Below are 23,356 nucleotides of genomic sequence, written 5' to 3'. Positions count from 1 at the left end.
TCAAGATCCTTGCCATCCTGCTGCAGCCCATTCTTGCAGTTGAGCTAACAGCCTAGGCCCATGATATGCATCCTCGAGGATACATTTGAGCAATTCCAGCATCCGACGATAGATAGGTCCGTAGTCCTTCATGGAAAAATTCGGGTATGACTTTCCGTGTCCATTCTTCACAAGGCCGTCGAGGACACAATTGAACTAATAATGAAAACGCAAAATTAACATACAATATTGGTAAAGGAGAGAAAGTTACCGCTGCAGCAACCAAAGCCAAACATGAAAGCGGCAATTCCATGCGGAAGATCTCCAGCATCCTTCACGCAATTCGGTATGGTCCTGTGTAGAAGAATGAGATGACGGTTTCATGAAGGGCAGGATGAGCGAAGTTTCGTGTTCTCCCCTGGCAATCTTCCATTAGTACAATTGCAATCAGCACCAGATCACTTACCTGTTCATCCACCCCAAACCGTAAGAAAAATGATCCTTTGATTAATTCAGCTGCAGCATGTTCGATCCAAGCAGCACGTTCTTGAACGGGGACTGAAAACGGAGGAACAAGCGAATATGATACTGGTACAGTGCTTATGGCAGTCTTCTTCAAGTCAGATCGCCAAGTTGAAAGATTGTCGTACAGCTTTCAGTATAGACCGTCATTGAGGTATCAGCACAAAATGAATTATACACCTACCAACCGAGTCATATTGAATTTTTGCTCTGGCCAAACCCCTGCATTACAATATGACAGATGAGTTCAAGAACGAATAAGAACAAATGAGTACTTGCCAGCTTCAAATTGTTTGCCATTTGTATCCCACATGACCAACACTGCAACAAGAACTTCAGTTATTGTTCCTGGTAGATTCTTCACCAAAGTTGGAAACAGGTTCTCCAGGGCGTGTTGCGCACAACATTCTGCTTTGGCATCCTCCAGAAAACTTTTCTAGCACGGCCCGTACCAAGATAATTGATCAGGCGTTGGCCCACCATGCGATGACCTGGATTTTTTGTTTTTCGACGGCTGAACACTAGACTCGGTCACTTGATCCAATAGTTTGAGGGATTCAGGCTCAGGAAGGCGGGGCTTTCCATTTTTCTTAAGGTGGCATTGCAATACGTCGTCGGGCTTCGAGGTAATGGTCTGCTCAATCATGAGTGTCAATCAAGATGATCTCCCTGATCTTACCTCCATGTGTTGGGACCGTTGCCCTTGCAGTCCTGGTGAGCCGTCCGGAGGGCCCTTGAAAGAAAAGCAATGTAAGCATGATACAATTGAATGATTGGATCATACCTTAGAGCTTTTGTTCCACTGAACAAACAATTTAAAATGAGAATTGGTCTCGGCCAGACTAGAAAACTTACTGAGGTTTTATCAAGGCTCATTTGGGCAATCACGTCATCTTCATCATGCGAGTACTGGAATTCAAATTCAGGTGTGAGAGCACGAGCGACTGCAGGTTGCGAAGGTAGTGCATCTTCTAAAAATCCTACAAAATTGAATTAGTGAAGAGAAAAAAATCACTATGAAATATTTACCTGGATGTTCTTTCTGGCATCAGCCAACCTCCCCCCAACCAAAATCCTGCAAGCCCTTAACCGTGTTGTTGTTATCGCCCTCCTCTTCATCCTTTCCGTCGTCCTCTTCATCGGCATCTTCATCGTCGCTGTCGTCGCTATCATCACTGCTGCTACTGCCTTTGGAGTCACTGTGCTCCTCGGATCCTAGCAGCCTCAAACGATACTGAGCCCTAACAGCGTCATCCTCCTGGTGTAGGGCTGGATCCAAGTTCTGCTCCAAAAACACGGACCTTGGCAATACTGGACTTTCAGGGACAACATTCTGGGCGTGCCGTTGAGTCGGTGGCATCAAACCAAGCAAAGGAAACAGAAGCTGATGGGATGAGCAAGCTCTATCTACTGACAGGCACTAGGTATATGTACCTAGGTGCCTCGAGGTCCGGACAGGACCCCTGGCACCTCCGAAAGACCCTCGAAACCTCCGAAAGCCCCTAGCTGCCAACCCCTACCAACACACCGTTCAGCGATAGCATCCCTGGCTCGCTGCTCTGTGATTGTGTCCCTAGCTCGCTGCTCCGCGATTGCATCCCTAGCTTGCTGCTCAGCAATTGCGTCCCTAGCTCGCTGCTCAGCAATTGCATCCCTAGCTCTCTGCTCAGCAATAGCATCAGGAGCGCGCTGCTCAATGACCTTTGTCCTAATGGCAACATATGGGTCGTTCGATGCCTGAAGATTGAGCTCGGTAGTATCAGAATGAGCGATTTCTGTAGTGCTTGGAGTAGCAAATCCGAACCTTCCACCAGGTTGCTGCGATGTAAAGCTGGGCCCTGTGTGAACGATATCCATGGCTGGGACATCTGGATGGGTATCTAGATGTGAGCTATATGGTGGAGGAACCTCCTGCAGGCCAATCAACGTAAGTAACAACATTAATTAGATGCTTACCTTTAAAGACTTCTTTCGACCTTTACGATGCGGTTCTGGGGCTTGAGGATTGACTGGAATGTCAGGGCCAAGAGACGTCGTGCCCTTATGTCCATAGGTTCAAGGCTTAGATTGTAGTGCTGATCCGATCTTCTCCAGCTGCGCGTTCCTACCTTCAGTTCCAGCATTAGGGCGGCCAGAACTCCAGGGTGCATTGTCTCCCACTTCTGCTGCAGTGAGGCCAAGGGATACAAGAGGTACTGCGCCAGGTACTTCAGCAACGTCTGCAGCCCGAGTCTTCTTGGGAAAGCCAGCCTTTGAAGCATCAGATCCTTTGCGCTTGGACCTTTTCTTCTTGGGACTGATGACGGTGCGAGGAGGCATGACTGCAAGAAAGAACGCAGGAGAAGGCGACTCTAACAAATTAGATCAGACTCACAAGGGTTTTATATCATGTGTGTACTGTGCGATATTCACATGGCTAGCAAGAGAAAACTTCATCATTCGTAAGGCCAATAGTAATAAGGAAACACACCTAAGTCATCACAAGGATTTAATATCATGTCTCGTGCTCAATATTCGCATGACTAGCGAGAAAAACTTCATCATTAGTAACAGTAACAGTACTAAAGAAACACACCATGACCTGAGCCGATGTGCAGCCGTCGGGTCATCTTTGGAGGAGGAGAACTGCACATTTTTAATGTCCGAGTCCAGCCTGCGGTCCGCTAGAAAATGTACTAGAAAAACACGTCAGTTAGTAGTAGTACTCTAGTAAGTGCCAGACTAAGGTCCTGTTTGGACAGCGAATATTATAATTCAATTCAAAATTCGACCATCATGTGACACTACACGTAAGCCAGCTGTGAACCTCAGGTTCACCGTGTCGAGTGGCACACTAATTCCATCACAATGTCTGATAAGTCTGGTACTGGTTCTACACGCTCCCTTCGGTCTCAAGGTCCTGCTGATAAGAAAGCTGAGGGGACTGGCACATCCCGCAAGGCTGCTGCGATCTGGACAAAGGAGGAGGAAACAGCATTGCTTGAGTCTCTTCTGGGCGCTCTTTCTTCCTCAGGTGATGGTGGCTTCAAGGCACCTGCTTTCAATGCAGCAGCAGGAGATCTGAAGAAGAAATTCCCTGATCAAAGGGGTGCAGTAAAGACTGGGACAGTGTGCAAGAACAAATGGACATCGGTATGTTTACATAAAAGAACTCAAATTTCTTATCGGCGCTGGCACTAACATCAGTGCAATATCTTTCTAGTTGAAAACATTGTATAATGCTGTAGTTGATATCAAGAATACATCGGGATTCACATGGAGTGATGAAAATGGGGCAGGTATTGCATTGAAAGATGATGACGTCTGGGTCAGATACATCAAGGTGAGTATCGTACAAAGGAGCTCTAATACATGTACTCAATGTCATCTCTTTTGGCAGCACCATCCCACCGCAAAGCCCTTCAGGAACAAAGGATTCTCCCACCTCGCCCTTATGGAGCAGCTGGTTTCTAGTCAGGGAAAAGGCAAATACGTCTTCCGACCCCATTCCACCAGTACTAGTGCCGCCCTCAACTTGAATCCCACACCAAGTCCCACCACATCTACTACCACTGGCTTTATCGTCCCCCAGACCCCTAACCGTAATTTCACCACCATGCGCACTCCAGACACAGGCTTACTGGCCAGTGCAAATTCAAGTCAGGGTATGGATCCGGAATCCATCTCACCATCTGTCCCATCCACCTATCTTTCTCACTCTGCTGGCTCCTCAGTGGGAGCATGGACAAGTGTCAGCGATACTAGTGGAGCAAAGCGCAAATATAGCGCACTCTCTCCTGAAAGCGCTGCAGGCTCCAGTCACTCGAAACGGAGTCGTCCTCCATCTGCAACGCTGAAAGTTCAGCAGGAAGGCGCGGAAAGTATGAAGGATCTTGTCACTGTAGTTCGTGAGATGCAGAAGAACATGGGGCTGTCAGCCCCCCAGCAGTTACCATCACCACCCCAGCAAGTTTCAATGGCCGGGCTCGTGCAGGCTATCGCCCTCCTCAACCAATATGCTAACAGCGATCTTTTTGAAAGTGTTGAAGAGCAGCTGGCTATCGCTAACTATTTAGCGGATCATGAGAGCCAGGCGGTCCTTTTCTGCTCATTAAATGAGCAGACAAGACGTGCCTGGTTGGAGCAGAAGCGGCGCCAGCTGTGTGGATATGCATGATACATTCATTGTCGTTTACCAAATTACATGATAGACTGTTGTGTACTACGTACTAGTACTTTGAACTTCGATCCCTATGAAAACTGTATAGCAGGCTATTCTACAGTTACAGCAGCCCCCGACGTGCGCGCTCCGCAAGATAATCGGTCCACATCGCTGCAGCGATTCCATCTCGACGGTTGTCTGCCTCCCTTCTCTCCCCAGCATCTGGCTGTCCTTCTGAAAGTGTGCCCAATACCGCACCATGAGTATCATCATTCTCCGCGAGATCATAATCCTCCTCGGGGTCGAAGAAGTCGGGATCGTGCTGGCGAATGAAGTTGTGGATAGCGCAAAGCGCTGCTGGGATCCGTGCTTGAATCTCCATGCTGTATTCTGGCGCAACCTGTAAAATCCGCCACTGACGCTTCAGGACTCCGAAAATACGTTCAATAACGTTGCGTAGCGAAGCATGTCGTAGATTGAATAGCTCTTTAGGATCTCTGGGCCTGTACATATAATTTAATCACACTAAGTACTAAGGAGACTCAGAGAAAACTCACGCAAGGTTCGCCTGACGCCACTCCTTCAGATGATAGCGCACGCCTCGATAAGGGATCAGTAGTGCGTCACAAGTGCCAAAACCGGCATCTGCGAGAAGATATTTCCCTGCAGGCATGTATAAGTCGGTTTTGCGTGCGTCATTCCAGAGTGATGCGTCAGCGACTGAGCCATCCCAGCCACAGAGAGAATATGTAAAGCGAAACTGGAAATCGCAGATGAACAGACAGTTCTGGGACAAGAATCCCTTTCGGTTGCGCAGGACGACATGGTCGTCGAGTGATGCGAATGCACGGATGTGGGTGCCATCTATGGCACCGATGCATCGATCAAAGAACCGGAATGACGGGTTGTCATGTATCATTGCGGAGATTGGTGTATTTTCGTTAGGAAACTTAACTTGCGATGTGTAGAACGGATGGGATGAAAAGAAAAAGAGCATCCGCTTGAAATATCTAGAACATGGTCATATTAAATGAATTAGATCAATAGATGTGAATGTACTACCTTGTTATGGTGTCTGGAGAGTGTTGAAACCTCTCCCCAACGAGGCGAGATGAAAGTCCAGTCACACATGTGTAAAGAAAGATACCAAGTTGCTCGTCGACCGAGATGCCATTGCGCGACTGAACAAATCCATGCTTGTGAAGAGTCTGCACCAAGCTCTCAAAGACTTCAAGATGGACGCCAAAATTATGTTTGATACGATCTGGGTGACCAGTAATCAGTTCAATCACCCATGCCTTCCCTGTTAAGATTGATGTGTGGTATGGCACTTTTTCAGCGCGGGATGTAAGTAGCAACTTGTAGTAGTAGGTGATCTGAGCGATAGCGATTGTTATCGCAAGAAGAATGAGGTGTTTCCGACGCAAGTCACTTTGTGCTTCGAGGTCCATGCTTAGTTGCGGTGATGGTTGCAGTGCAAGATCTAATTCAGTAGTATTAAGTTAATCAATAATCAGAATCAGTCGGAACAGTCGGCGGAATCTAGGTCACCAAATACATCACGTGCAGTGTCACATGATGGTCGAATTTTGAATTGAATTATAATATTCGCTGTCCAAACAGGACCTAAGATTGCCGATCACATGAGTCAAAATCTTATGTAATCATGTCCGGACGTCACATAGTAGTAATCCGGCGCAGAGACTAGTAATAGATCGATTGTGAGCTTGAGAGAACGATATACTAGTAGGAATAAACGAGGTGCTGGTAAGTAAGTGTTGTAAGCACATCTTGCCCCAATCTCCGAGTCACTGGCAGTAGTAGACGATCAGCGAGGTTCTAAAAATACTAAAGTCAAGCGGCATGCTATCCATACATCAATAAAGAAGAATGACAGCTGAATATGCGTAATGAGTGGGTGCCCAAATTAAACGATCTTTCATACATACAAGCTCCATGTCTGGTCATGCATCACTGCCTGATGCTGAGGAGTCGGACTCGGTATCACCATGGCGAGACTTTTGCCGCTTGGGTGTTGTGGCTGCCACAGAGAAAGACTCTGAAGCAATCTGTTTGCCCTTGACATGACGTGTGAGAATGACAGCATCATTCATGAGCATGTTCACAGTAGATACGAGCTCCTTGTTGTCAGGAAGCTTGTCGAGATGAGAGTTGAGTACACCAAGAATGGTGTCGAAGGTGACGGGGTGGATCATGTTGTCCACCAGAACTCTACGCCACTCTATTGTGAGGGGGATCAGGGGGTTGAAGTATGGGTGAAATTCGTCTATAAGACGCTTTCCATCTGTCGGATTCGCAAAAAAAGTGATCTTGAAGGCGGCGCATGACGCCAGGTCAAGGTTGGTCCATCGATTTAGTAACGAATTGGGTGAGCATTCCTTGCGCACCATGCCGTTGGGACTACAGAACTTGATGCAAACCCATGCGAACACAAAAAAAGGGACTCCAGGTCATCTGAAAAAGTTTGAAGGACGTATGATACAGGTAGCACTTTAGAATCAGAGGACGATTTCGGGGTTTTCGGTTTTTCGACTGATTTGCATCCCCGAGTCGCTTTTTTCTCCTGAGATTCCAACTCGGCTTCCTGCTGGATGACTGAGACTTGGTTAAGAAGCCTGCGTGACATGAAAGGGACTGTGCCCTGGCAAATGAATCAATAAACTGAATGTCTAATCAATACTAAGTATACTTACTGTACCACCAAGGGGATATTTATGATCTGCAGCGATGCGAACCACAAACTCCCAATCAATAAGAAAGCCTTCGCTGCCACTAATGTCGTCTAGGATCATCACATTGTTAAGACTACAATCCCGATGCAAAATCTGATGTTCCTCCACCACAGTTTGTTGAACTAACATTAGAAAGCATCAGTTCAAGACGCCCCATGAATTACTAGATAGTACTTACTCTTAACAATATCTCTTAGTGCTCGCACAAACTCCTTAAGTGTTCGGAACATGTGAAGGGGGCGACCACATGGCTTCAAGACAAGACGCACATGAGTGTGACTAGTGCCCTGGGTGCTCCGGCATTCCTTTTTCCGATATTTTTTGGTAACGTCAGGCGTGCCATCTGACCGTTCAACGATCCAATAATCTACCAGCTTTGGAATGCCAGGGACACCATCCATCAACTCCAGCATCTTGATCTCATTCAGGACTACCCGATCGTCCTTACCCACAACCCAATGGTCTTTGATGATATAGTCTTCATCGTCTAAGGTGACTAAGTAGCAAACGGTGCCACGATCAACGAGGCCCTGGCTCACAAAAAGAATTCTCTTTATGGTGTAGATTGTCTGCCCTACGCGGATCTTGCCGCAGGGTTCAGGTGATTGAGTAGAATAGGGGAATTGGGAAGGGAGAGGGGTAACGGAATAGATGCTCCCGGTCATCTCAGCCTGGGGTACTTGGGATGTGAGGCTAACAAGGGGAGCACTGTGGGTTGCAGTGGGGTGCACTGGGGGGGAGGGGCAGGGAAGTACCCTTCGTCCATCGAGTCATGTGTGGGAGAGCCGCTCAGATTCCCTTGCATTGAGTCATGAGTAGAGTCATTAGAAGACTCATCAGAGTTATCGGAGATTGACGATTCAAGAGCATCGCTGGACACTCCGTCGGGATCCTCAGGAAATGAAAGAGAATCAGAGGTGGATGCAGCAACAGCATTATCTGTCGTAGTACGTCGGGCAGAAGCATTTTTGATGGGACGATAGACGCAGATATCTTTGCTTCGGGGTGCTGCAACAGTCCTCGAGAAGGAAACAGTGGGATCATAGCCGACACACTCCAGACTCCCAAAAGTAATAGCCACGATGATATGCGAGAATATGTCAGGTTGTGTGTAGATATCGAAGCGAGGGGACACAGCACCACCAGAGTGATCATACATCAAGACTCTTAGGTGGCGATATTCGTCTGTGAATGATAATATGAGAGCAAAGCGCCTCCAGGGCTGCTCACTCATCATAAGATAGGCATGGGTATCTGCAGCCTTCCCAAGTCGCATCGCAGGCCGGTAGCGACTGTGCGTGAGTTCAGCTGAGACTCTGATGTTTCCCCACTTTGCTGATATGTCGTCGGATAGAACGATATCTGGCTTGCGCCTGATGTCACTGCCGGGCAATGCCTTATGTGCATTGGCCGCACTCCATGAGCTAGTTGCAAAGCGCATGGCTACTAGTTTGAGCTGTGACGCCGCCAACCAGCCAACCAGAGCATTGAGAAATGCTGCAAAAATTTCTTCGTGGGTTGCTTCCTGTGGATTGTTGCTCTCTGACGACTCGACCTGACCCGGAAGGCTGCTATCATCATCTCCAGGTGGGTCGACTGGAAGAGCCCAATTACAAGTCTTTGCTTCAGTGTCGTACAGTGGCACTAGGGTATCTGGTGATGTCTCACTGAATTTCTCATTGATGTGATTGTTGCGATGAATGATTTTTCCGAAAGGTATTTTAAGGTCGCATACATCAGGAAGAGGTTCTGTGAAAGGCTGGAATATTTCAGAAAGTAGGTGTCCAAGCGGTTGTGAGGCCTCTGGTGAACCCTCGTGAGTGACTAGACGATTAAGCTCGTCGGACATGATCTTGTTCATAGTGTGAACGTCGGTGACTTCTGGGATAGACACCAATGACGATAATTTGATTCCGTTGTCAACGGTCCTGAAAAAGAATGCCATTTTTTGTACTTGAACAATGGACAAACGATGGGCGCTTGAGCTTATCGCCACATAGTGACAGAATTCTCAGAACTAGTGATCTAAGAATAAAACAGACTAGAATAACCAAAGGCTAGACCGCTCAACCAATCCGTTCATTGCATAGTATGAAAGTCGTAAGAAACAAGGTAACCCCACATCAAAAGCTACATAGAAAGAGGAAGATACATGTTCTTGTCCCAATACTTGTTGAGCCAAAATTGTGAAGCATGCTCCATGCTGTTATACGGGGTGAGACGGTTGTCCGCACTTGCACCGAAGCGAGGGAAAAGGTTCACAGGTGATCTAAGCTGCGTCACGGGTATGATGTCACCCACCCAAGTACCATTTGAGTGTTTTGCTCGTTTGAGCAAGTGGAGCTGCGTACTTGGCTCACAATCATTGGTGCCGGAGCTTTGAGGAACAATGTCAAAGCGATGCACATATACCAGAAAACGGTCCTTCCATGACCAATTCGTGCCACTCTTTCCAATAGGACACATGATAAGCCTGATTTGACCGATAGTACACTTTGGTCACCCCATTTCAGGTACCTCTTAGGTTGTATTATACCTATAGAGGTTTTCACCTAAGGGGTGCTTTTCGGGTGGTCCGGCCAATATTATCTGGTCTTTCCCCAAGTGCATAGGGTCCAAAATGAAATGTATTGAGCATGGTCCAGGGATCAAAATAATTTTTGCATGGGAAAGACCACCAGCCAACTTTAGACCATGCATACATTGGGAATTCCCCATGGTGTAGGGGTGTCAGGGGTCCTATTATGACCCAAAATTTTGGGCAAAAAAAAAACACTTTGGTCATCCTCAAATGCCAATTTCTTTGGAAATTTCTCACTATATGTATTGCATCTATGCCCTGCACCCTCCATAAACAAATCCTCTCATATATAATTGAACAATATATCTGGTGGGTATATGGAAAAAATGAAAAGTTTACTTTAATTGAACCTCTTGATGAAAGTTGTAGTATGTGTTAAGGCAAGTCTATATGTGATCATATGTTATCAAAATTTCGATGAGAAGGCAAGATATGGCTGTAACAAAAATCGTTGTCAGGCTTGTTTACAAAAAACAAAAGTCATCATCCTTGATGACAGTTGTAGTCCTAGTGAGGGTAGGTCTATACCTGCATATATTTTGTTAATTTACTATCATTTGGGAAATATACAAGCTTTGTGCAAAAACAATGAACAGGGAAGACCACATGCTTAATGGGAAAGACCACAGGCATAATATTCATCCTGTGGTCTTTCCCTATTGGATGGATATTACTCCTATGGTCTTTCCCACTAAGCTTGTGGTCTTTCCCCTATTAGACAAATATTACGCCTATGGTCTTTCCCACTAAGCTTGTGGTCTTTCCCCTATTAGACAAATATTACGCCTATGGTCTTTCCCACTAAGCTTGTGGTCTTTCCCTATTGGATGAATTTACGCCTATGGTCTTTCCCACTAAGCTTGTGGTCTTTCCCTATTGGATGAATATTCTGCCTGTGGTCTTTCCCTATTGGATGAATATTACGCCTATGGTCTTTCCCACTAAGCTTGTGGTCTTTCCCTATTGGATGAATATTCTGCCTGTGGTCTTTCCCTATTGGATGAATATTACGCCTATGGTCTTTCCCATTAAGCTTGTGGTCTTTCCCTATTGGATGAATATTATAATGAGAAAGACCATAGACATAATATTCATCCAATAGGGAAGACCACAAGCTTAATGGGAAAGACCACACTTTGGTTAAAGACCACAGCAACTCACTTGTGGTCTAAAAGACAAGCCCGACAACGATTTTTTGTATTGCTTATAACTCCCTGAAATCACATGCAATTGCTTAGATAATACAATATACATTCCTGCCCCAAGTAGTACTACATATTTTATTAAAACATCGGACCGTGGGAAAATTATGCTGTTATGAACACATAGTCTATTTTTGTCATTCTTATGAGTCACCTCACAGTCAGGGGCATTACCATACACCAAATTTCGAAATTTCAGGCACCTATGGTAATTCCCCCTTAATGTGTCATCCCCTATAGTTTCATAAGTCACCCCACAGTCAGGGACATTACCACACAGCATGATTATGCAATTTCAGGATCATTACATCAGATTTCATCATAGGGATCTAGATAGTTACCACATCATATCTTAATTTCGCAATTTTGACCACTTACTCCACAACACCTAAAATATCACCCATTTTGGTAACTCTCCAAAATACCAACTTCTCCATGTCATTTCTTTCTCCACTACACCACAATCACTCATCCCATGTATCTAAGTAGTAGGTTATGTTATATATGTATAATATAATGTAATAGACCATTTTTTTGGTATATTTCTGTCCACATGCCTCCTCTAGGTCTATAATTGCTGTGTCTGATGACAACATGGAAAAACATTTTCGCATTTTTGCTCCTGTGATGGGAGTGTGTTCTGGAAGGTGTAGAACATGTTTAGGAGTGTATATAAACTCATTTCACCACTTTTTGACCCTCTATACCCACACAGGCCTTGTACATAGACCAAAACCTGCAAACATGCATTTTCGCATTTTTGGTGTTTTTACTGCTTTAGCTTTTCATAACTTGTCCAACCTGTTCATATATCATCATTAGTACATATTTACATGATTTCCATGTGCAGGATCAGTTAGATATAGGCCAGAATCTCAGGATCTAGTAGCAAAAAGCTATTGTTACTGATAAGGGGCTACAGTCTTCCCCAGGTCGAAATCTCATGATCAGACATTTGGGATACATGTCTAGCACACCCATAATAACAGCCCTAAATTTATAGAACGATCCACCCAGAGCCTAGTGAATGGCAAGCAAATTAGACAGTGTAGAGCGTGGGAAAGCAAAAGTGTCAAATCATCGAAAGTTAACATGTCTATTGATAAGGAGCAAGAGACTTCCCCAGGGGAAATATTTATGATCAGACCCTTGAAATATATATCCAATACATTCATAAACATAGTACCAAAGTCTTATAAAGATCCATTCAGAAATGAGCACATGGTAAAGAACATGACATATGTGGTGCAAAATTAGGTAGATACTGTGGTACAATTCTAGTATCATACATGGTAATCAATTGGTGACTTTCGATGATTTGACACTTTTACTTTCCCACGCTCTATAACATGTCTAATTTGCTTGCCATTCACTAGGCTCTGGGTGGATCGTTCTATAAATTTAGGGCTGTTATTATGGGTGTGCTAGACATGTATCCCAAATGTCTGATCATGAGATTTCGACCTGGGGAAGACTGTAGCCCCTTATCAGTAACAATAGCTTTTTGCTACTAGATCCTGAGATTCTGGCCTATATCTAACTGATCCTGCACATGGAAATCATGTAAATATGTACTAATGATGATATATGAACAGGTTGGACAAGTTATGAAAAGCTAAAGCAGTAAAAACACCAAAAATGCGAAAATGCATGTTTGCAGGTTTTGGTCTATGTACAAGGCCTGTGTGGGTATAGAGGGTCAAAAAGTGGTGAAATGAGTTTATATACACTCCTAAACATGTTCTACACCTTCCAGAACACACTCCCATCACAGGAGCAAAAATGCGAAAATGTTTTTCCATGTTGTCATCAGACACAGCAATTATAGACCTAGAGGAGGCATGTGGACAGAAATATACCAAAAAAATGGTCTATTACATTATATTATACATATATAACATAACCTACTACTTAGATACATGGGATGAGTGATTGTGGTGTAGTGGAGAAAGAAATGACATGGAGAAGTTGGTATTTTGGAGAGTTACCAAAATGGGTGATATTTTAGGTGTTGTGGAGTAAGTGGTCAAAATTGCGAAATTAAGATATGATGTGGTAACTATCTAGATCCCTATGATGAAATCTGATGTAATGATCCTGAAATTGCATAATCATGCTGTGTGGTAATGTCCCTGACTGTGGGGTGACTTATGAAACTATAGGGGATGACACATTAAGGGGGAATTACCATAGGTGCCTGAAATTTCGAAATTTGGTGTATGGTAATGCCCCTGACTGTGAGGTGACTCATAAGAATGACAAAAATAGACTATGTGTTCATAACAGCATAATTTTCCCACGGTCCGATGTTTTAATAAAATATGTAGTACTACTTGGGGCAGGAATGTATATTGTATTATCTAAGCAATTGCATGTGATTTCAGGGAGTTATAAGCAATACAAAAAATCGTTGTCGGGCTTGTCTTTTAGACCACAAGTGAGTTGCTGTGGTCTTTAACCAAAGTGTGGTCTTTCCCATTAAGCTTGTGGTCTTCCCTATTGGATGAATATTATGTCTATGGTCTTTCTCATTATAATATTCATCCAATAGGGAAAGACCACAAGCTTAATGGGAAAGACCATAGGCGTAATATTCATCCAATAGGGAAAGACCACAGGCAGAATATTCATCCAATAGGGAAAGACCACAAGCTTAGTGGGAAAGACCATAGGCGTAATATTCATCCAATAGGGAAAGACCACAGGCAGAATATTCATCCAATAGGGAAAGACCACAAGCTTAGTGGGAAAGACCATAGGCGTAAATTCATCCAATAGGGAAAGACCACAAGCTTAGTGGGAAAGACCATAGGCGTAATATTTGTCTAATAGGGGAAAGACCACAAGCTTAGTGGGAAAGACCATAGGCGTAATATTTGTCTAATAGGGGAAAGACCACAAGCTTAGTGGGAAAGACCATAGGAGTAATATCCATCCAATAGGGAAAGACCACAGGATGAATATTATGCCTGTGGTCTTTCCCATTAAGCATGTGGTCTTCCCTGTTCATTGTTTTTGCACAAAGCTTGTATATTTCCCAAATGATAGTAAATTAACAAAATATATGCAGGTATAGACCTACCCTCACTAGGACTACAACTGTCATCAAGGATGATGACTTTTGTTTTTTGTAAACAAGCCTGACAACGATTTTTGTTACAGCCATATCTTGCCTTCTCATCGAAATTTTGATAACATATGATCACATATAGACTTGCCTTAACACATACTACAACTTTCATCAAGAGGTTCAATTAAAGTAAACTTTTCATTTTTTCCATATACCCACCAGATATATTGTTCAATTATATATGAGAGGATTTGTTTATGGAGGGTGCAGGGCATAGATGCAATACATATAGTGAGAAATTTCCAAAGAAATTGGCATTTGAGGATGACCAAAGTGTTTTTTTTTTGCCCAAAATTTTGGGTCATAATAGGACCCCTGACACCCCTACACCATGGGGAATTCCCAATGTATGCATGGTCTAAAGTTGGCTGGTGGTCTTTCCCATGCAAAAATTATTTTGATCCCTGGACCATGCTCAATACATTTCATTTTGGACCCTATGCACTTGGGGAAAGACCAGATAATATTGGCCGGACCACCCGAAAAGCACCCCTTAGGTGAAAACCTCTATAGGTATAATACAACCTAAGAGGTACCTGAAATGGGGTGACCAAAGTGGATAGTATGACCTGTGACTTGACAATAAGTAAATATTCAGCGCGACATGAGAGCATAATGTACCACGAAGACCACTTGTGGGCCATAAGCATCCTGCATCGTTGTTAATGATAACTGTATCATACTGGCCAGAGGTCCAGGGATCAGAAGGGGGTGCACAGTTGAGGGTTTGCACAGGCCGTATGATGCTAATGTCGTGGATTTCGGTGTCCTGCAGCTGAAGTTTAAACCAGACCTGTAGCGTGTCAAAGGGAAGTGAAGCAGCGGGTCCAGCTCCTCTAGCCCCCCCAATAGTATGGACATGATCTCTCCCATGAGTATCCTCACAACGAAGAAAATCGGCAATGGCTGGTCATAAGTCAGCAAGGTCAAACTTGATGGCAGCATCATCAACAGATATCTTTCTAATGGAGGGGTCATAAGCGAAGTGAAATCCTGTGCGTTCGACAACAAATGAACGCAATGGCATAGGGACCGTCCCAATTTCCCTGTACTGGAGGAACTTGGCGATTCCGAAGTAATTCGTGATTGGACGTGAATGTCCAGGGTATTTGATCATTGCCAGAAGGTCTATTGGGATATCATGATCGTCGTCTGCATCGAAATCGACATTTTCATCGACATCTACATCTGAACTGTGCTGCTTTGAGTCTGGCATATTGTTGAGCAGACTCATAGCAAGGTCAAAGTGGCGGCATTTATCAGCACGGTCAAGATGGCGACATATTTGGGGATCATAGTTGTTGTTATTGCTTGAGCGAGCAGGATCTTTGATTTCCGTTATGTGCGCATGCTCCGTGGTGTTGGCAGTCCATTGCAGAGGAACTCCAGTGTTCCTTATGCTTGGAACTATCGACTGCATGAGCTCTAGCTTTGGTATATACCAGTTCTCAATGACTCCGCCACGCTGACCACGACGAAATCCACCCTCAATAATTGCATCTTTGTTGCGGTGAAATTCTTCAAGGGCCATGGAAATCTGAGTGAGTAGGGTGTCGTCAATTACGGGTGATTGTACGAGGTACCGAAAGTCCATCAGAGCTCGTATGGCAGTCATCACAGTGTTAGAAACTGCGTCTGCGCTGACTGCAATGATTGAGCGCTGAATGTCGCGTTGAGTGCGTCCTGTAACCTGTTTAAGCTTTGAAATTCCGCCATAAAAATGACAGAACCCAGTGATCACCTGCAAGACAGAAAACCGAAAATCAATCTCTGTATGCCCGACTGCGCAAATGAGCCACTTCGCATCGTGGTCGTAGAACTCGTGATGAATGAGGTGAAGAAATTCGGGAGTTAGAAAATGCGATGGATCACTGAGGAGCCAGTCCAGCCAGAATGGTGCATTCACGCCATTCAAACGAAACTTCTGTGCTTCGCGAAAAAATGCCTCAATGTCGTTGGGATCAGCTTTACTCCGTGCAATGTCCAGCTGGGAGAGTGTAGTTGCTCCTGTGCGAGGCTGATGACGAAAGGGGTCTTCAAACTGTTTGTACATGGCTGTAGTGACTGGGGAGGTTTTCCCGCCAACAGCGGCCAGCATCATGGCCTCCGGGGTGTCAACAATATAGCTCACGAGCGGTGTAAAGCAATAGCGACTGTGTCCAACAGGGTCTGAAAGCATGATCCCTTCGCGAGCGGCCAACTTGAGTGGACGTAGAACGATATCCAAGCATTCGTGAATGAGGCGATCTTCAAGTACGCCTCGCATGCGTTTGTTCTTATGGATGAATTTTGGGACAGGAAGTAGAGCGGTGAGTACAAAGGCATTCGAAGACGACTTGAGTTGTGTGGACATGCGTATGTTAGCAAGACTAACTAGAAGGGGGTGTGCAACTCTGTCGCCCGTCATGGTCGATATATTCGTCTTGTCAGAAGATAAAATGGTCCTGAGGAGTGTTGCACCTCTTGGTAGGGCTGACTGTCCAAAAACAGATAAGTATAATGACTCGCACAAATGAAACGATATGTACCTGCATATTCCACGCGTCATCGCTGGTCATCCATTCCGAATATACATGGCACAGCCGCTGCGCAGTGGTATACACCCTGTGAGGTGTAAAGTCTAGCTCATCATGAAAGGCAGGGTGGTTGAGAAGACTTGAAACACAATCTAAGGGATCATGCCAATACAAGACAACAGGCAATTTCGTGGGATGCATTGTAGGTATTGTTTGAGACATCCAGCGTGGACCGCTGGGTAACATTTCCGCTCTGCCGCGTAGTTCCTTGGCCGAACTGAACAACAACGGAAGGGTCTTTATCTGAACGAGACACTTTCAAAAATTATATATTATTGAAGAATTTATTACTACTCACCATCTCGAGCGAAAGGAAACTATCTATCTTTCCCATGCTTAACCCTGAGTGAAGCAACTATGACCCAACCTCCCAGTCTCTCTGGCCACTGAAAGGATAATATGGATTCGTAACACGGTGTTTGCTGTTCTCGTCCGTATTGAATAAGTCCAGGAACATGTAACCCCTGCCGTATGATTGTGCACAGTCAGGATATGAGTCCATAACTTCCGAATCGCGAGTTGGTGTTCGCTCGTCATGAACCTGGTCCTCCATTCTACTCCCTTGGAACACCTCATCCCAATTTTCAAAACCACTGGACTCCATGTCAGAATTATTTACTCTGTCATCTGACTCGTCCATATTCACGGGATTATTCAGTTCATCCAAGCATATCAGATTCTGCAGCCAAGTATTGCAGCCAGAGCGAGGTTGGCTCATATGTCGAGTGACAGCGACATGGTCCTTGAAACTGCCCTTGCCGCACGAAGGACATTCTAGAAGTTGGAGTGATGACATAGTATTGATGTGCGTGTGAGATTCTGAGTTCAAAGTAAGCTATGATATCCGGAATCAATAAGCCATATTAGTTTTTACAAAACACTCATGTCCGAGTCAAGCCACACACCAATTCATCTAAACATTTCCAGTGAAGTACCATCAGCGTCACATATGTGCCCGCGATACTCCAACAAGAGGCAATCAAGCCGAACTCTGGGTGACCCTGGCAGTGGTGGTATCGCTGACTTGTATGATGTCGTTGACACTATTGGGTTAATGGTAAGTGACTGATATGCGAGTCTTACAATGCTTGTTAACGTGCATACAGACCATCGATGATGTTGACAACCTTGAAGCAAACCTCATCATGGACCTCACAAGGGCCCGACACAATGTATTTGTAGCAGAGAAAACACTTGTGGATTGTGTTGTCCGAGAACACGAGGTCATGACCAATCTTTCGAAATATAAGTCCGCCATTTCTAAGCAGAAGCTTGACAAGGCGGATGTAGGACTAGGTCATATGCGCATCACATTCAAAAAACACGGACTTTCTCACTGCTCAATGCCACCTGGTTTCCATGGTAAGTGTGCCTTCGTGTACACAGCACTACCGACTAACACTTGTATCGTAGACTCATTCACCGCATCTCAGTGCCATGTAACCATACAGTTGGACTAATGTTGAGTATCTTATGTTGTATCAAATAGCTTGTATTTCGCGGTACTGGTAATATAGTAAATATGGATATAAAATTCTGCTTCATGCGCTTGACTTGGTGGATGCTTCAAATTGTGTGACTTTAAATTTTAATTCTAAGTACTTTGAGTAGTGATGTGCGTGGCCTGGCTTCAGGCCGTGGGCCAGGCCAGGCCAGGCCAGAATAGGCCAGGCCAAGCCAGGCCAAAGGTCATGGCCTGACCATGGCTTTGGCCTGGCCCAGGATGTTGAAAAGCCAAAGCTGGCGGCCCAGGCCACGGCTTTGGTACTTAGTAAGCATAGTTAGTAACCTCACATCTATTTTTGTTTCTCCGACATTTCTGTTGCTACCTGCGACTCATTTTCATATCACGCCATATCAGAAAACAGTGAGTCGCCAATTCCACATCATCATAACTTACTTTCGTGTCATAGGTGCGTTTATTGTTGTCTGAGTTGGCCTGCTTCACAACCTCCTCGTCAATGATCCACCATATCAAACGCCGATGGATCCGAGATGGGTATGATGGGAGAATGAAGCTGTATGAGCGGAACCAAAAGTAGGACGAGCGAGTGATGCTTTGACACCGGCTCGTGCTTGTCCATATTGCGAATCTTTATTCCTATGATACGCTAATTTTCAATGTTTCTATCCTAGTTTACTAAGTACTTGCTCGTGACAGCATCATGTGCCCCCAAAATGATATTTCTTTCTGTCCCTACCTACTAGTCTGAGGCCTCTGATGATTGGTACAATCCACACGGACAACGAAGATGAACTTTGTGTTGTTGCGCGCCCGGTGCGCAAAACGAAACCTACAGCTGCCCTTCTCCAACATTCAGAAAGGGCAGCCCTCCCTTCCCAAATGAAAGCAATCAAGGACTTCCGTGCCGCCGAAGCTGCAAAGCTTGCTGCTGAACGCCAACTGGTCGACGAAAACGAAATTTCTGCTGCTCCCTCATCACAATGTTCCCCCGATACTACCACCATGACAACCCAACGTGGGCATCACTTGCACGCGACTATCTCTCCATCATGACATCATCTGTCTCAAGTGAATGAGCATTTTCACAAGGCGGAATCACAATCAGTAAACATTGGAATCGGCTCAAAGGTGATATAGTGGAAGCGCTCCAAAGTCTTAAATGCTCACTACGTCATGATCTTTTGTTTCGCGAGGCCAGGCCATCGTCACTCATAGAAGAAGAGTTCAATGACTCTGACACTGAAGCCAGTGTTTCAGAGAAGGTGGGTGATGTTGCAGATGACGAAGAGGGTTGGGACACATTAGTTTTGGAAGACGACGACGACGACGACAGTGATGACTTGGATGACATATCTGTATCTGAAATGTCAGATTACTAGTCTAGAGTAGTTTCTAAATGTATATTCTAACTTTCCTCCACTATGAGCCATGGCCAGGCCAAAGCCAAGCCATGGCTTTGGCCTGGCTTTGGCTTGCGGCCTGGCCTGAGATTTTCGAAAGCCAAAGCCACCTCAAGCCAGGCCAAAGCCGCGGCTTTCAGGCCAAGCCAGGCCAGCACATCACTCACTTTGAGGATTACGAGTTGAAGTAATACTTAGGCCTAGTAGTGCTCATGACTACTAGTAACTATAATAGTATCTTACTGACAGATGCTGTGAGGCTGTACGTCCTGTGAGCGCTGTGCCTCTGTGGGGAACTGTGGGGAACTGCAGAAAAGTGTCGATACCTGGGAGAAATTTGCTGTGAGCGCTGTGCCTCTGTGGGTTACTGTGAGAACTGTCGAAAATGTTGATGTCTGTGGAGAAATTTGTAGTTTACTGATGTAGTACTACATACTTGGTGTGGCCGGAACTAGGACTATGTAGAGCAACAGTTGGCAGTAGTAGCAACCTGTAGTCATTGTAGCGCAGTAGCAGTAGTAGTAGATCTAGACACTACGAGCGGAAATACAAAAAGTCTCAAGGTCAATAAAAGTATTCAGATAAAAATCATGTGCCATCTCATAGACATTCGCACTCGTCCACCCAGGGTCAACAGACGGACCCAACTTTGGAATAAGGTGACACGGACAAACAATTTTATCTAGATGTATCATGGCTGCATTCCGTTGCAGCTGACGAGTCGAACATTCAAAATGATATTCTTACTTTCGTGCTTTGAAGTTTCCATGCAGGTAACAGGTGTTGACACCCTCACTATCTCGTCATCTGCATCCCGGATCAGTGACACGGCATTCGAAGATGCCATCCGAGAGTACCGACTTGAGGAGCAGGATGACATGGAGGCTAGCAAGTCGTAAAATAGGCTGACTGGTTCATTATTAGGCATTTAAATTCAATTGTTTTCATGATTCCGCGTGCTACTACTACTACTAGTATGTGATCTGTGTGACTATGTAGCTGCTTGAAGCTGGCAGTAGTAGCGCTACATGAACTATGTAGTGCTATTTAGCTGCCTGTAGTAGAACTTAAGGGAACTATGGTAGTACATAGTAGCGCTACCCGGTTCTACATAGCACTATATAGTACTACGTAGTACTACATATTTGCCTCACATACTATATAGAAGGGACTTGGCTACCAAGCTACACGGTCTACCCTGGCTATATAGTACTATATAGTGACCTGAATTTTTCCTGATGCACATCACAATAATTTTATTGTTTGTAATATCGGGCATACCATTTGATTCTTGATGACTTGTCAATGTTATACCTAGCACAGAACCTGAATTTACGATTGTCCGGATAGATAACAGCAAGTTGGTGTAAGTGGTGCTGTCAGAAGCTATCGATATTTCAATTTTCAACTACACCAGATATCTAAAACCAATCGGATCTCGAAGCTCATTGATATCGTTCACATCCTGCTCGTTCCTCTCGATCTGCTTGTTCAAGTGCTTCAGATAAAAATACATACCACCAAACATCCCTGTCGACACTCCGAGTGCAGCGACGCAGATGGCATAGGAATAACGATATGTCAGGCCCCAGCTCGACGGCCATATGTACCTATGCGAACAGTGTAGTGAATAGTTAGCAAGAGCAAGAGATCAGTGACAGCGTCACTGACGCTCCAATAACACTGCCTGTCTGCCCCAGTGCGTTCATCAGAGCGATAGCAATGGCGCGCTTTGCAGGTTCTCTAGCGAAAGTGTTGCTAATCCATCCAAAGAGCAGCAAGTATCCACTGATGACTTGAGCCATGAGGAACCTGTATATTTCTGAGTACAAGACTGATGCCCCACGAATGGTGATACCACTTATAGTGAAATATAGCGCGCAGCCTTGTCCATCGTAGAGATTGATATGATGAATGCAAGGATGCAGAGTGTATTGGAGACCATGAAGCATTGGTAACACTTTTTCTTCTTGTCAGAGTACCTGGTCCCCGTGAGATGTGACTTTGCGATAGAAATGATTAACTAACCATGTAAGAGCAAATGCGATCATACCCCCGAACACCCACAGAGGAATGCAAAGCAACAGCATTACAGTCGCGTCATATCCCAGTGTCGTGCACAGCATTGGGAAGTAACCGGTGAAAGACTGCCCCAATATCTGGAACATAGTTGCAAATGAAAAGAACCATACCTTCCAGTCAGACACAGCATCCCGCAGTCCTTGCATGATTGTCTGTTTCCCAAGTCTGTCAGCATTATCATGGCCATCTTCTGCGAGGCAAGAGATAGCGAGTTCTCTTTCCTCCGGGGTGAACCACCTGGTGTTGTACGGGAAATCAGGGAGTATGAACATCGCGCAAATCGCAACCGAGATGGTGATGCCGCCTTCGATGTAAAATAACCATCTACAGATCATTCAGCTTCAAGGAGCGATAGAAACAATCGCTACCTGCCTCCATGCGGCTTGACCAAGTTTGTCCTGCATGTTATGAAGTATACCAGATGCAAGCAGCAATCTGAACGCAGCGCTGAGGAAAATTCCACTAGAAACGAGAGCTATTCTCAAGGCGACCTCGTCTCGCTTGTACCATTTAGATACAAGAAATATGACACCGGGGAAGAAGGGAGCTTCAGCAAGGCCAAGAAAGAAGTGGGCGACAACAATCCCAGTATAACTTGAGTCAAACTATCAGAAACAGGATCTGAACGATGCAAAACAAGGAAGTGTACTTTGTTGTGGTCCCTGAGTATTGTCAGCAGCCATCTTCATGAACGATTTGTGTCAACAAACCTGACAATATTGATATTGTACCCCATACTAACATACAGCACGGAAGGATGACAGAAGGTCTCTCCAGCCAGTGTAGGATCATATTGCTGAAAAAAAATTATGTTCGGTTGTCTCTCGATGAAGGACTAAACTCACCCTGGCACTTGCATTGTAATGTATCCAACAGATAGGATGGACAAAGTTGTGGTGTATTGTTCCCCATGCAAGTGCAGGTCTCGCTCAAAACCCTGTAACTGAGCATTGCTACAGATTTCATAAGATTCATGCAAGTATGACAGTATGTCATGCACCTAATATTGGTTCTGTCAATCTAGGGTGCACAGTGAGATCAAAATAGAGTTTGCAAAGACCTTAGACCTCAGACTCACCAAGTTCAAGGCATATAAAATCAGTATTATGGACATGCGCAAGTCGAGCTTCCTCAGTAATCTCCTCTCAAGGTCATCACGAGTATGACAGCGGACACCAGCGGGCACGTCATTGATCATGACGATGGCGTCAACCGTTTTTGGATCGCTGAGAGTGGGCATCCTTGAGGGGAGGGAGATAACGCAACATGTGGGGTTGCAATTGCATCTCTTATCGATACGTAGGAAGAACAGTGCCGAATTGATTACAGCTGGATGTGACCAATGCTGGATGAAGTAACTGCGCGGCGAGAACGTACCCATCATCCGGCAGAAGCCCCGATGTGCCAGGACCAGATTGTGTGACACGAGCGTGACAAAGTTCAGATAATTCCTGCCAAAAGGCAATAAAATGAGTGGAGGAGTAGTACAGTAGAGAATGATATGACGGAGTGGCATAAAACCATG

At 45.0% G+C, this 23,356-nt stretch overlaps 5 protein-coding genes across 5 annotated transcripts; 1 reads left to right on the top strand and 4 right to left on the bottom strand.

The window, feature by feature from the left end:
- HD556DRAFT_1313638 (uncharacterized protein) lies at positions 1–2,820 on the bottom strand (the record flags this gene model as incomplete). The annotated part of the gene is made up of 14 exons (XM_041300828.1): positions 1–195; positions 225–311; positions 446–537; positions 686–723; positions 777–937; positions 1,037–1,135; positions 1,181–1,234; positions 1,286–1,303; positions 1,357–1,481; positions 1,570–1,770; positions 1,803–1,834; positions 2,030–2,412; positions 2,458–2,510; positions 2,610–2,820. 14 exons carry the CDS (start codon positions 2,818–2,820, stop codon positions 1–3), a joined length of 1,749 nt encoding a protein of 582 aa, XP_041153651.1.
- A 3,786-nt stretch (positions 2,821–6,606) lies between these two features.
- Positions 6,607–9,861, bottom strand: HD556DRAFT_1313637 (uncharacterized protein; the record flags this gene model as incomplete). Its single annotated transcript, XM_041300827.1, has 6 exons — positions 6,607–7,063; positions 7,084–7,304; positions 7,357–7,517; positions 7,574–8,088; positions 8,151–9,323; positions 9,548–9,861. 6 exons carry the CDS (start codon positions 9,859–9,861, stop codon positions 6,607–6,609), a joined length of 2,841 nt encoding a protein of 946 aa, XP_041153650.1.
- A 5,357-nt stretch (positions 9,862–15,218) lies between these two features.
- HD556DRAFT_1449920 (uncharacterized protein) lies at positions 15,219–17,680 on the bottom strand (the record flags this gene model as incomplete). The annotated part of the gene is made up of 4 exons (XM_041307669.1): positions 15,219–16,784; positions 16,837–17,127; positions 17,183–17,209; positions 17,252–17,680. 4 exons carry the CDS (start codon positions 17,678–17,680, stop codon positions 15,219–15,221), a joined length of 2,313 nt encoding a protein of 770 aa, XP_041153649.1.
- A 153-nt stretch (positions 17,681–17,833) lies between these two features.
- Positions 17,834–18,344, top strand: HD556DRAFT_1449919 (uncharacterized protein; the record flags this gene model as incomplete). The annotated part of the gene is made up of 3 exons (XM_041307668.1): positions 17,834–17,941; positions 17,991–18,246; positions 18,298–18,344. 3 exons carry the CDS (start codon positions 17,834–17,836, stop codon positions 18,342–18,344), a joined length of 411 nt encoding a protein of 136 aa, XP_041153648.1.
- A 2,813-nt stretch (positions 18,345–21,157) lies between these two features.
- HD556DRAFT_1507575 (major facilitator superfamily domain-containing protein) lies at positions 21,158–23,036 on the bottom strand (the record flags this gene model as incomplete). Its single annotated transcript, XM_041309056.1, has 9 exons — positions 22,910–23,036; positions 22,832–22,851; positions 22,677–22,784; positions 22,538–22,627; positions 22,204–22,425; positions 21,778–22,155; positions 21,711–21,731; positions 21,421–21,561; positions 21,158–21,359 (listed from the first exon to the last, which is right to left on the bottom strand). Exons 1-9 carry the CDS (start codon positions 23,027–23,029, stop codon positions 21,158–21,160), a joined length of 1,302 nt encoding a protein of 433 aa, XP_041153647.1. The 5' UTR covers positions 23,030–23,036.
- Positions 23,037–23,356: the final 320 nt, after the last annotated feature.

The sequence above is a fragment of the Suillus plorans genome, assembly GCF_016647745.1.
Source record: "Suillus plorans strain S12 chromosome Unknown HD556scaffold_96, whole genome shotgun sequence".
In the NCBI taxonomy this organism is placed as follows: Eukaryota; Fungi; Basidiomycota; class Agaricomycetes; order Boletales; family Suillaceae; genus Suillus; species Suillus plorans.
The sequence above is the reverse complement of the archived record's forward strand: the minus strand, read 5'-3'. Positions and strand labels throughout refer to the sequence as shown.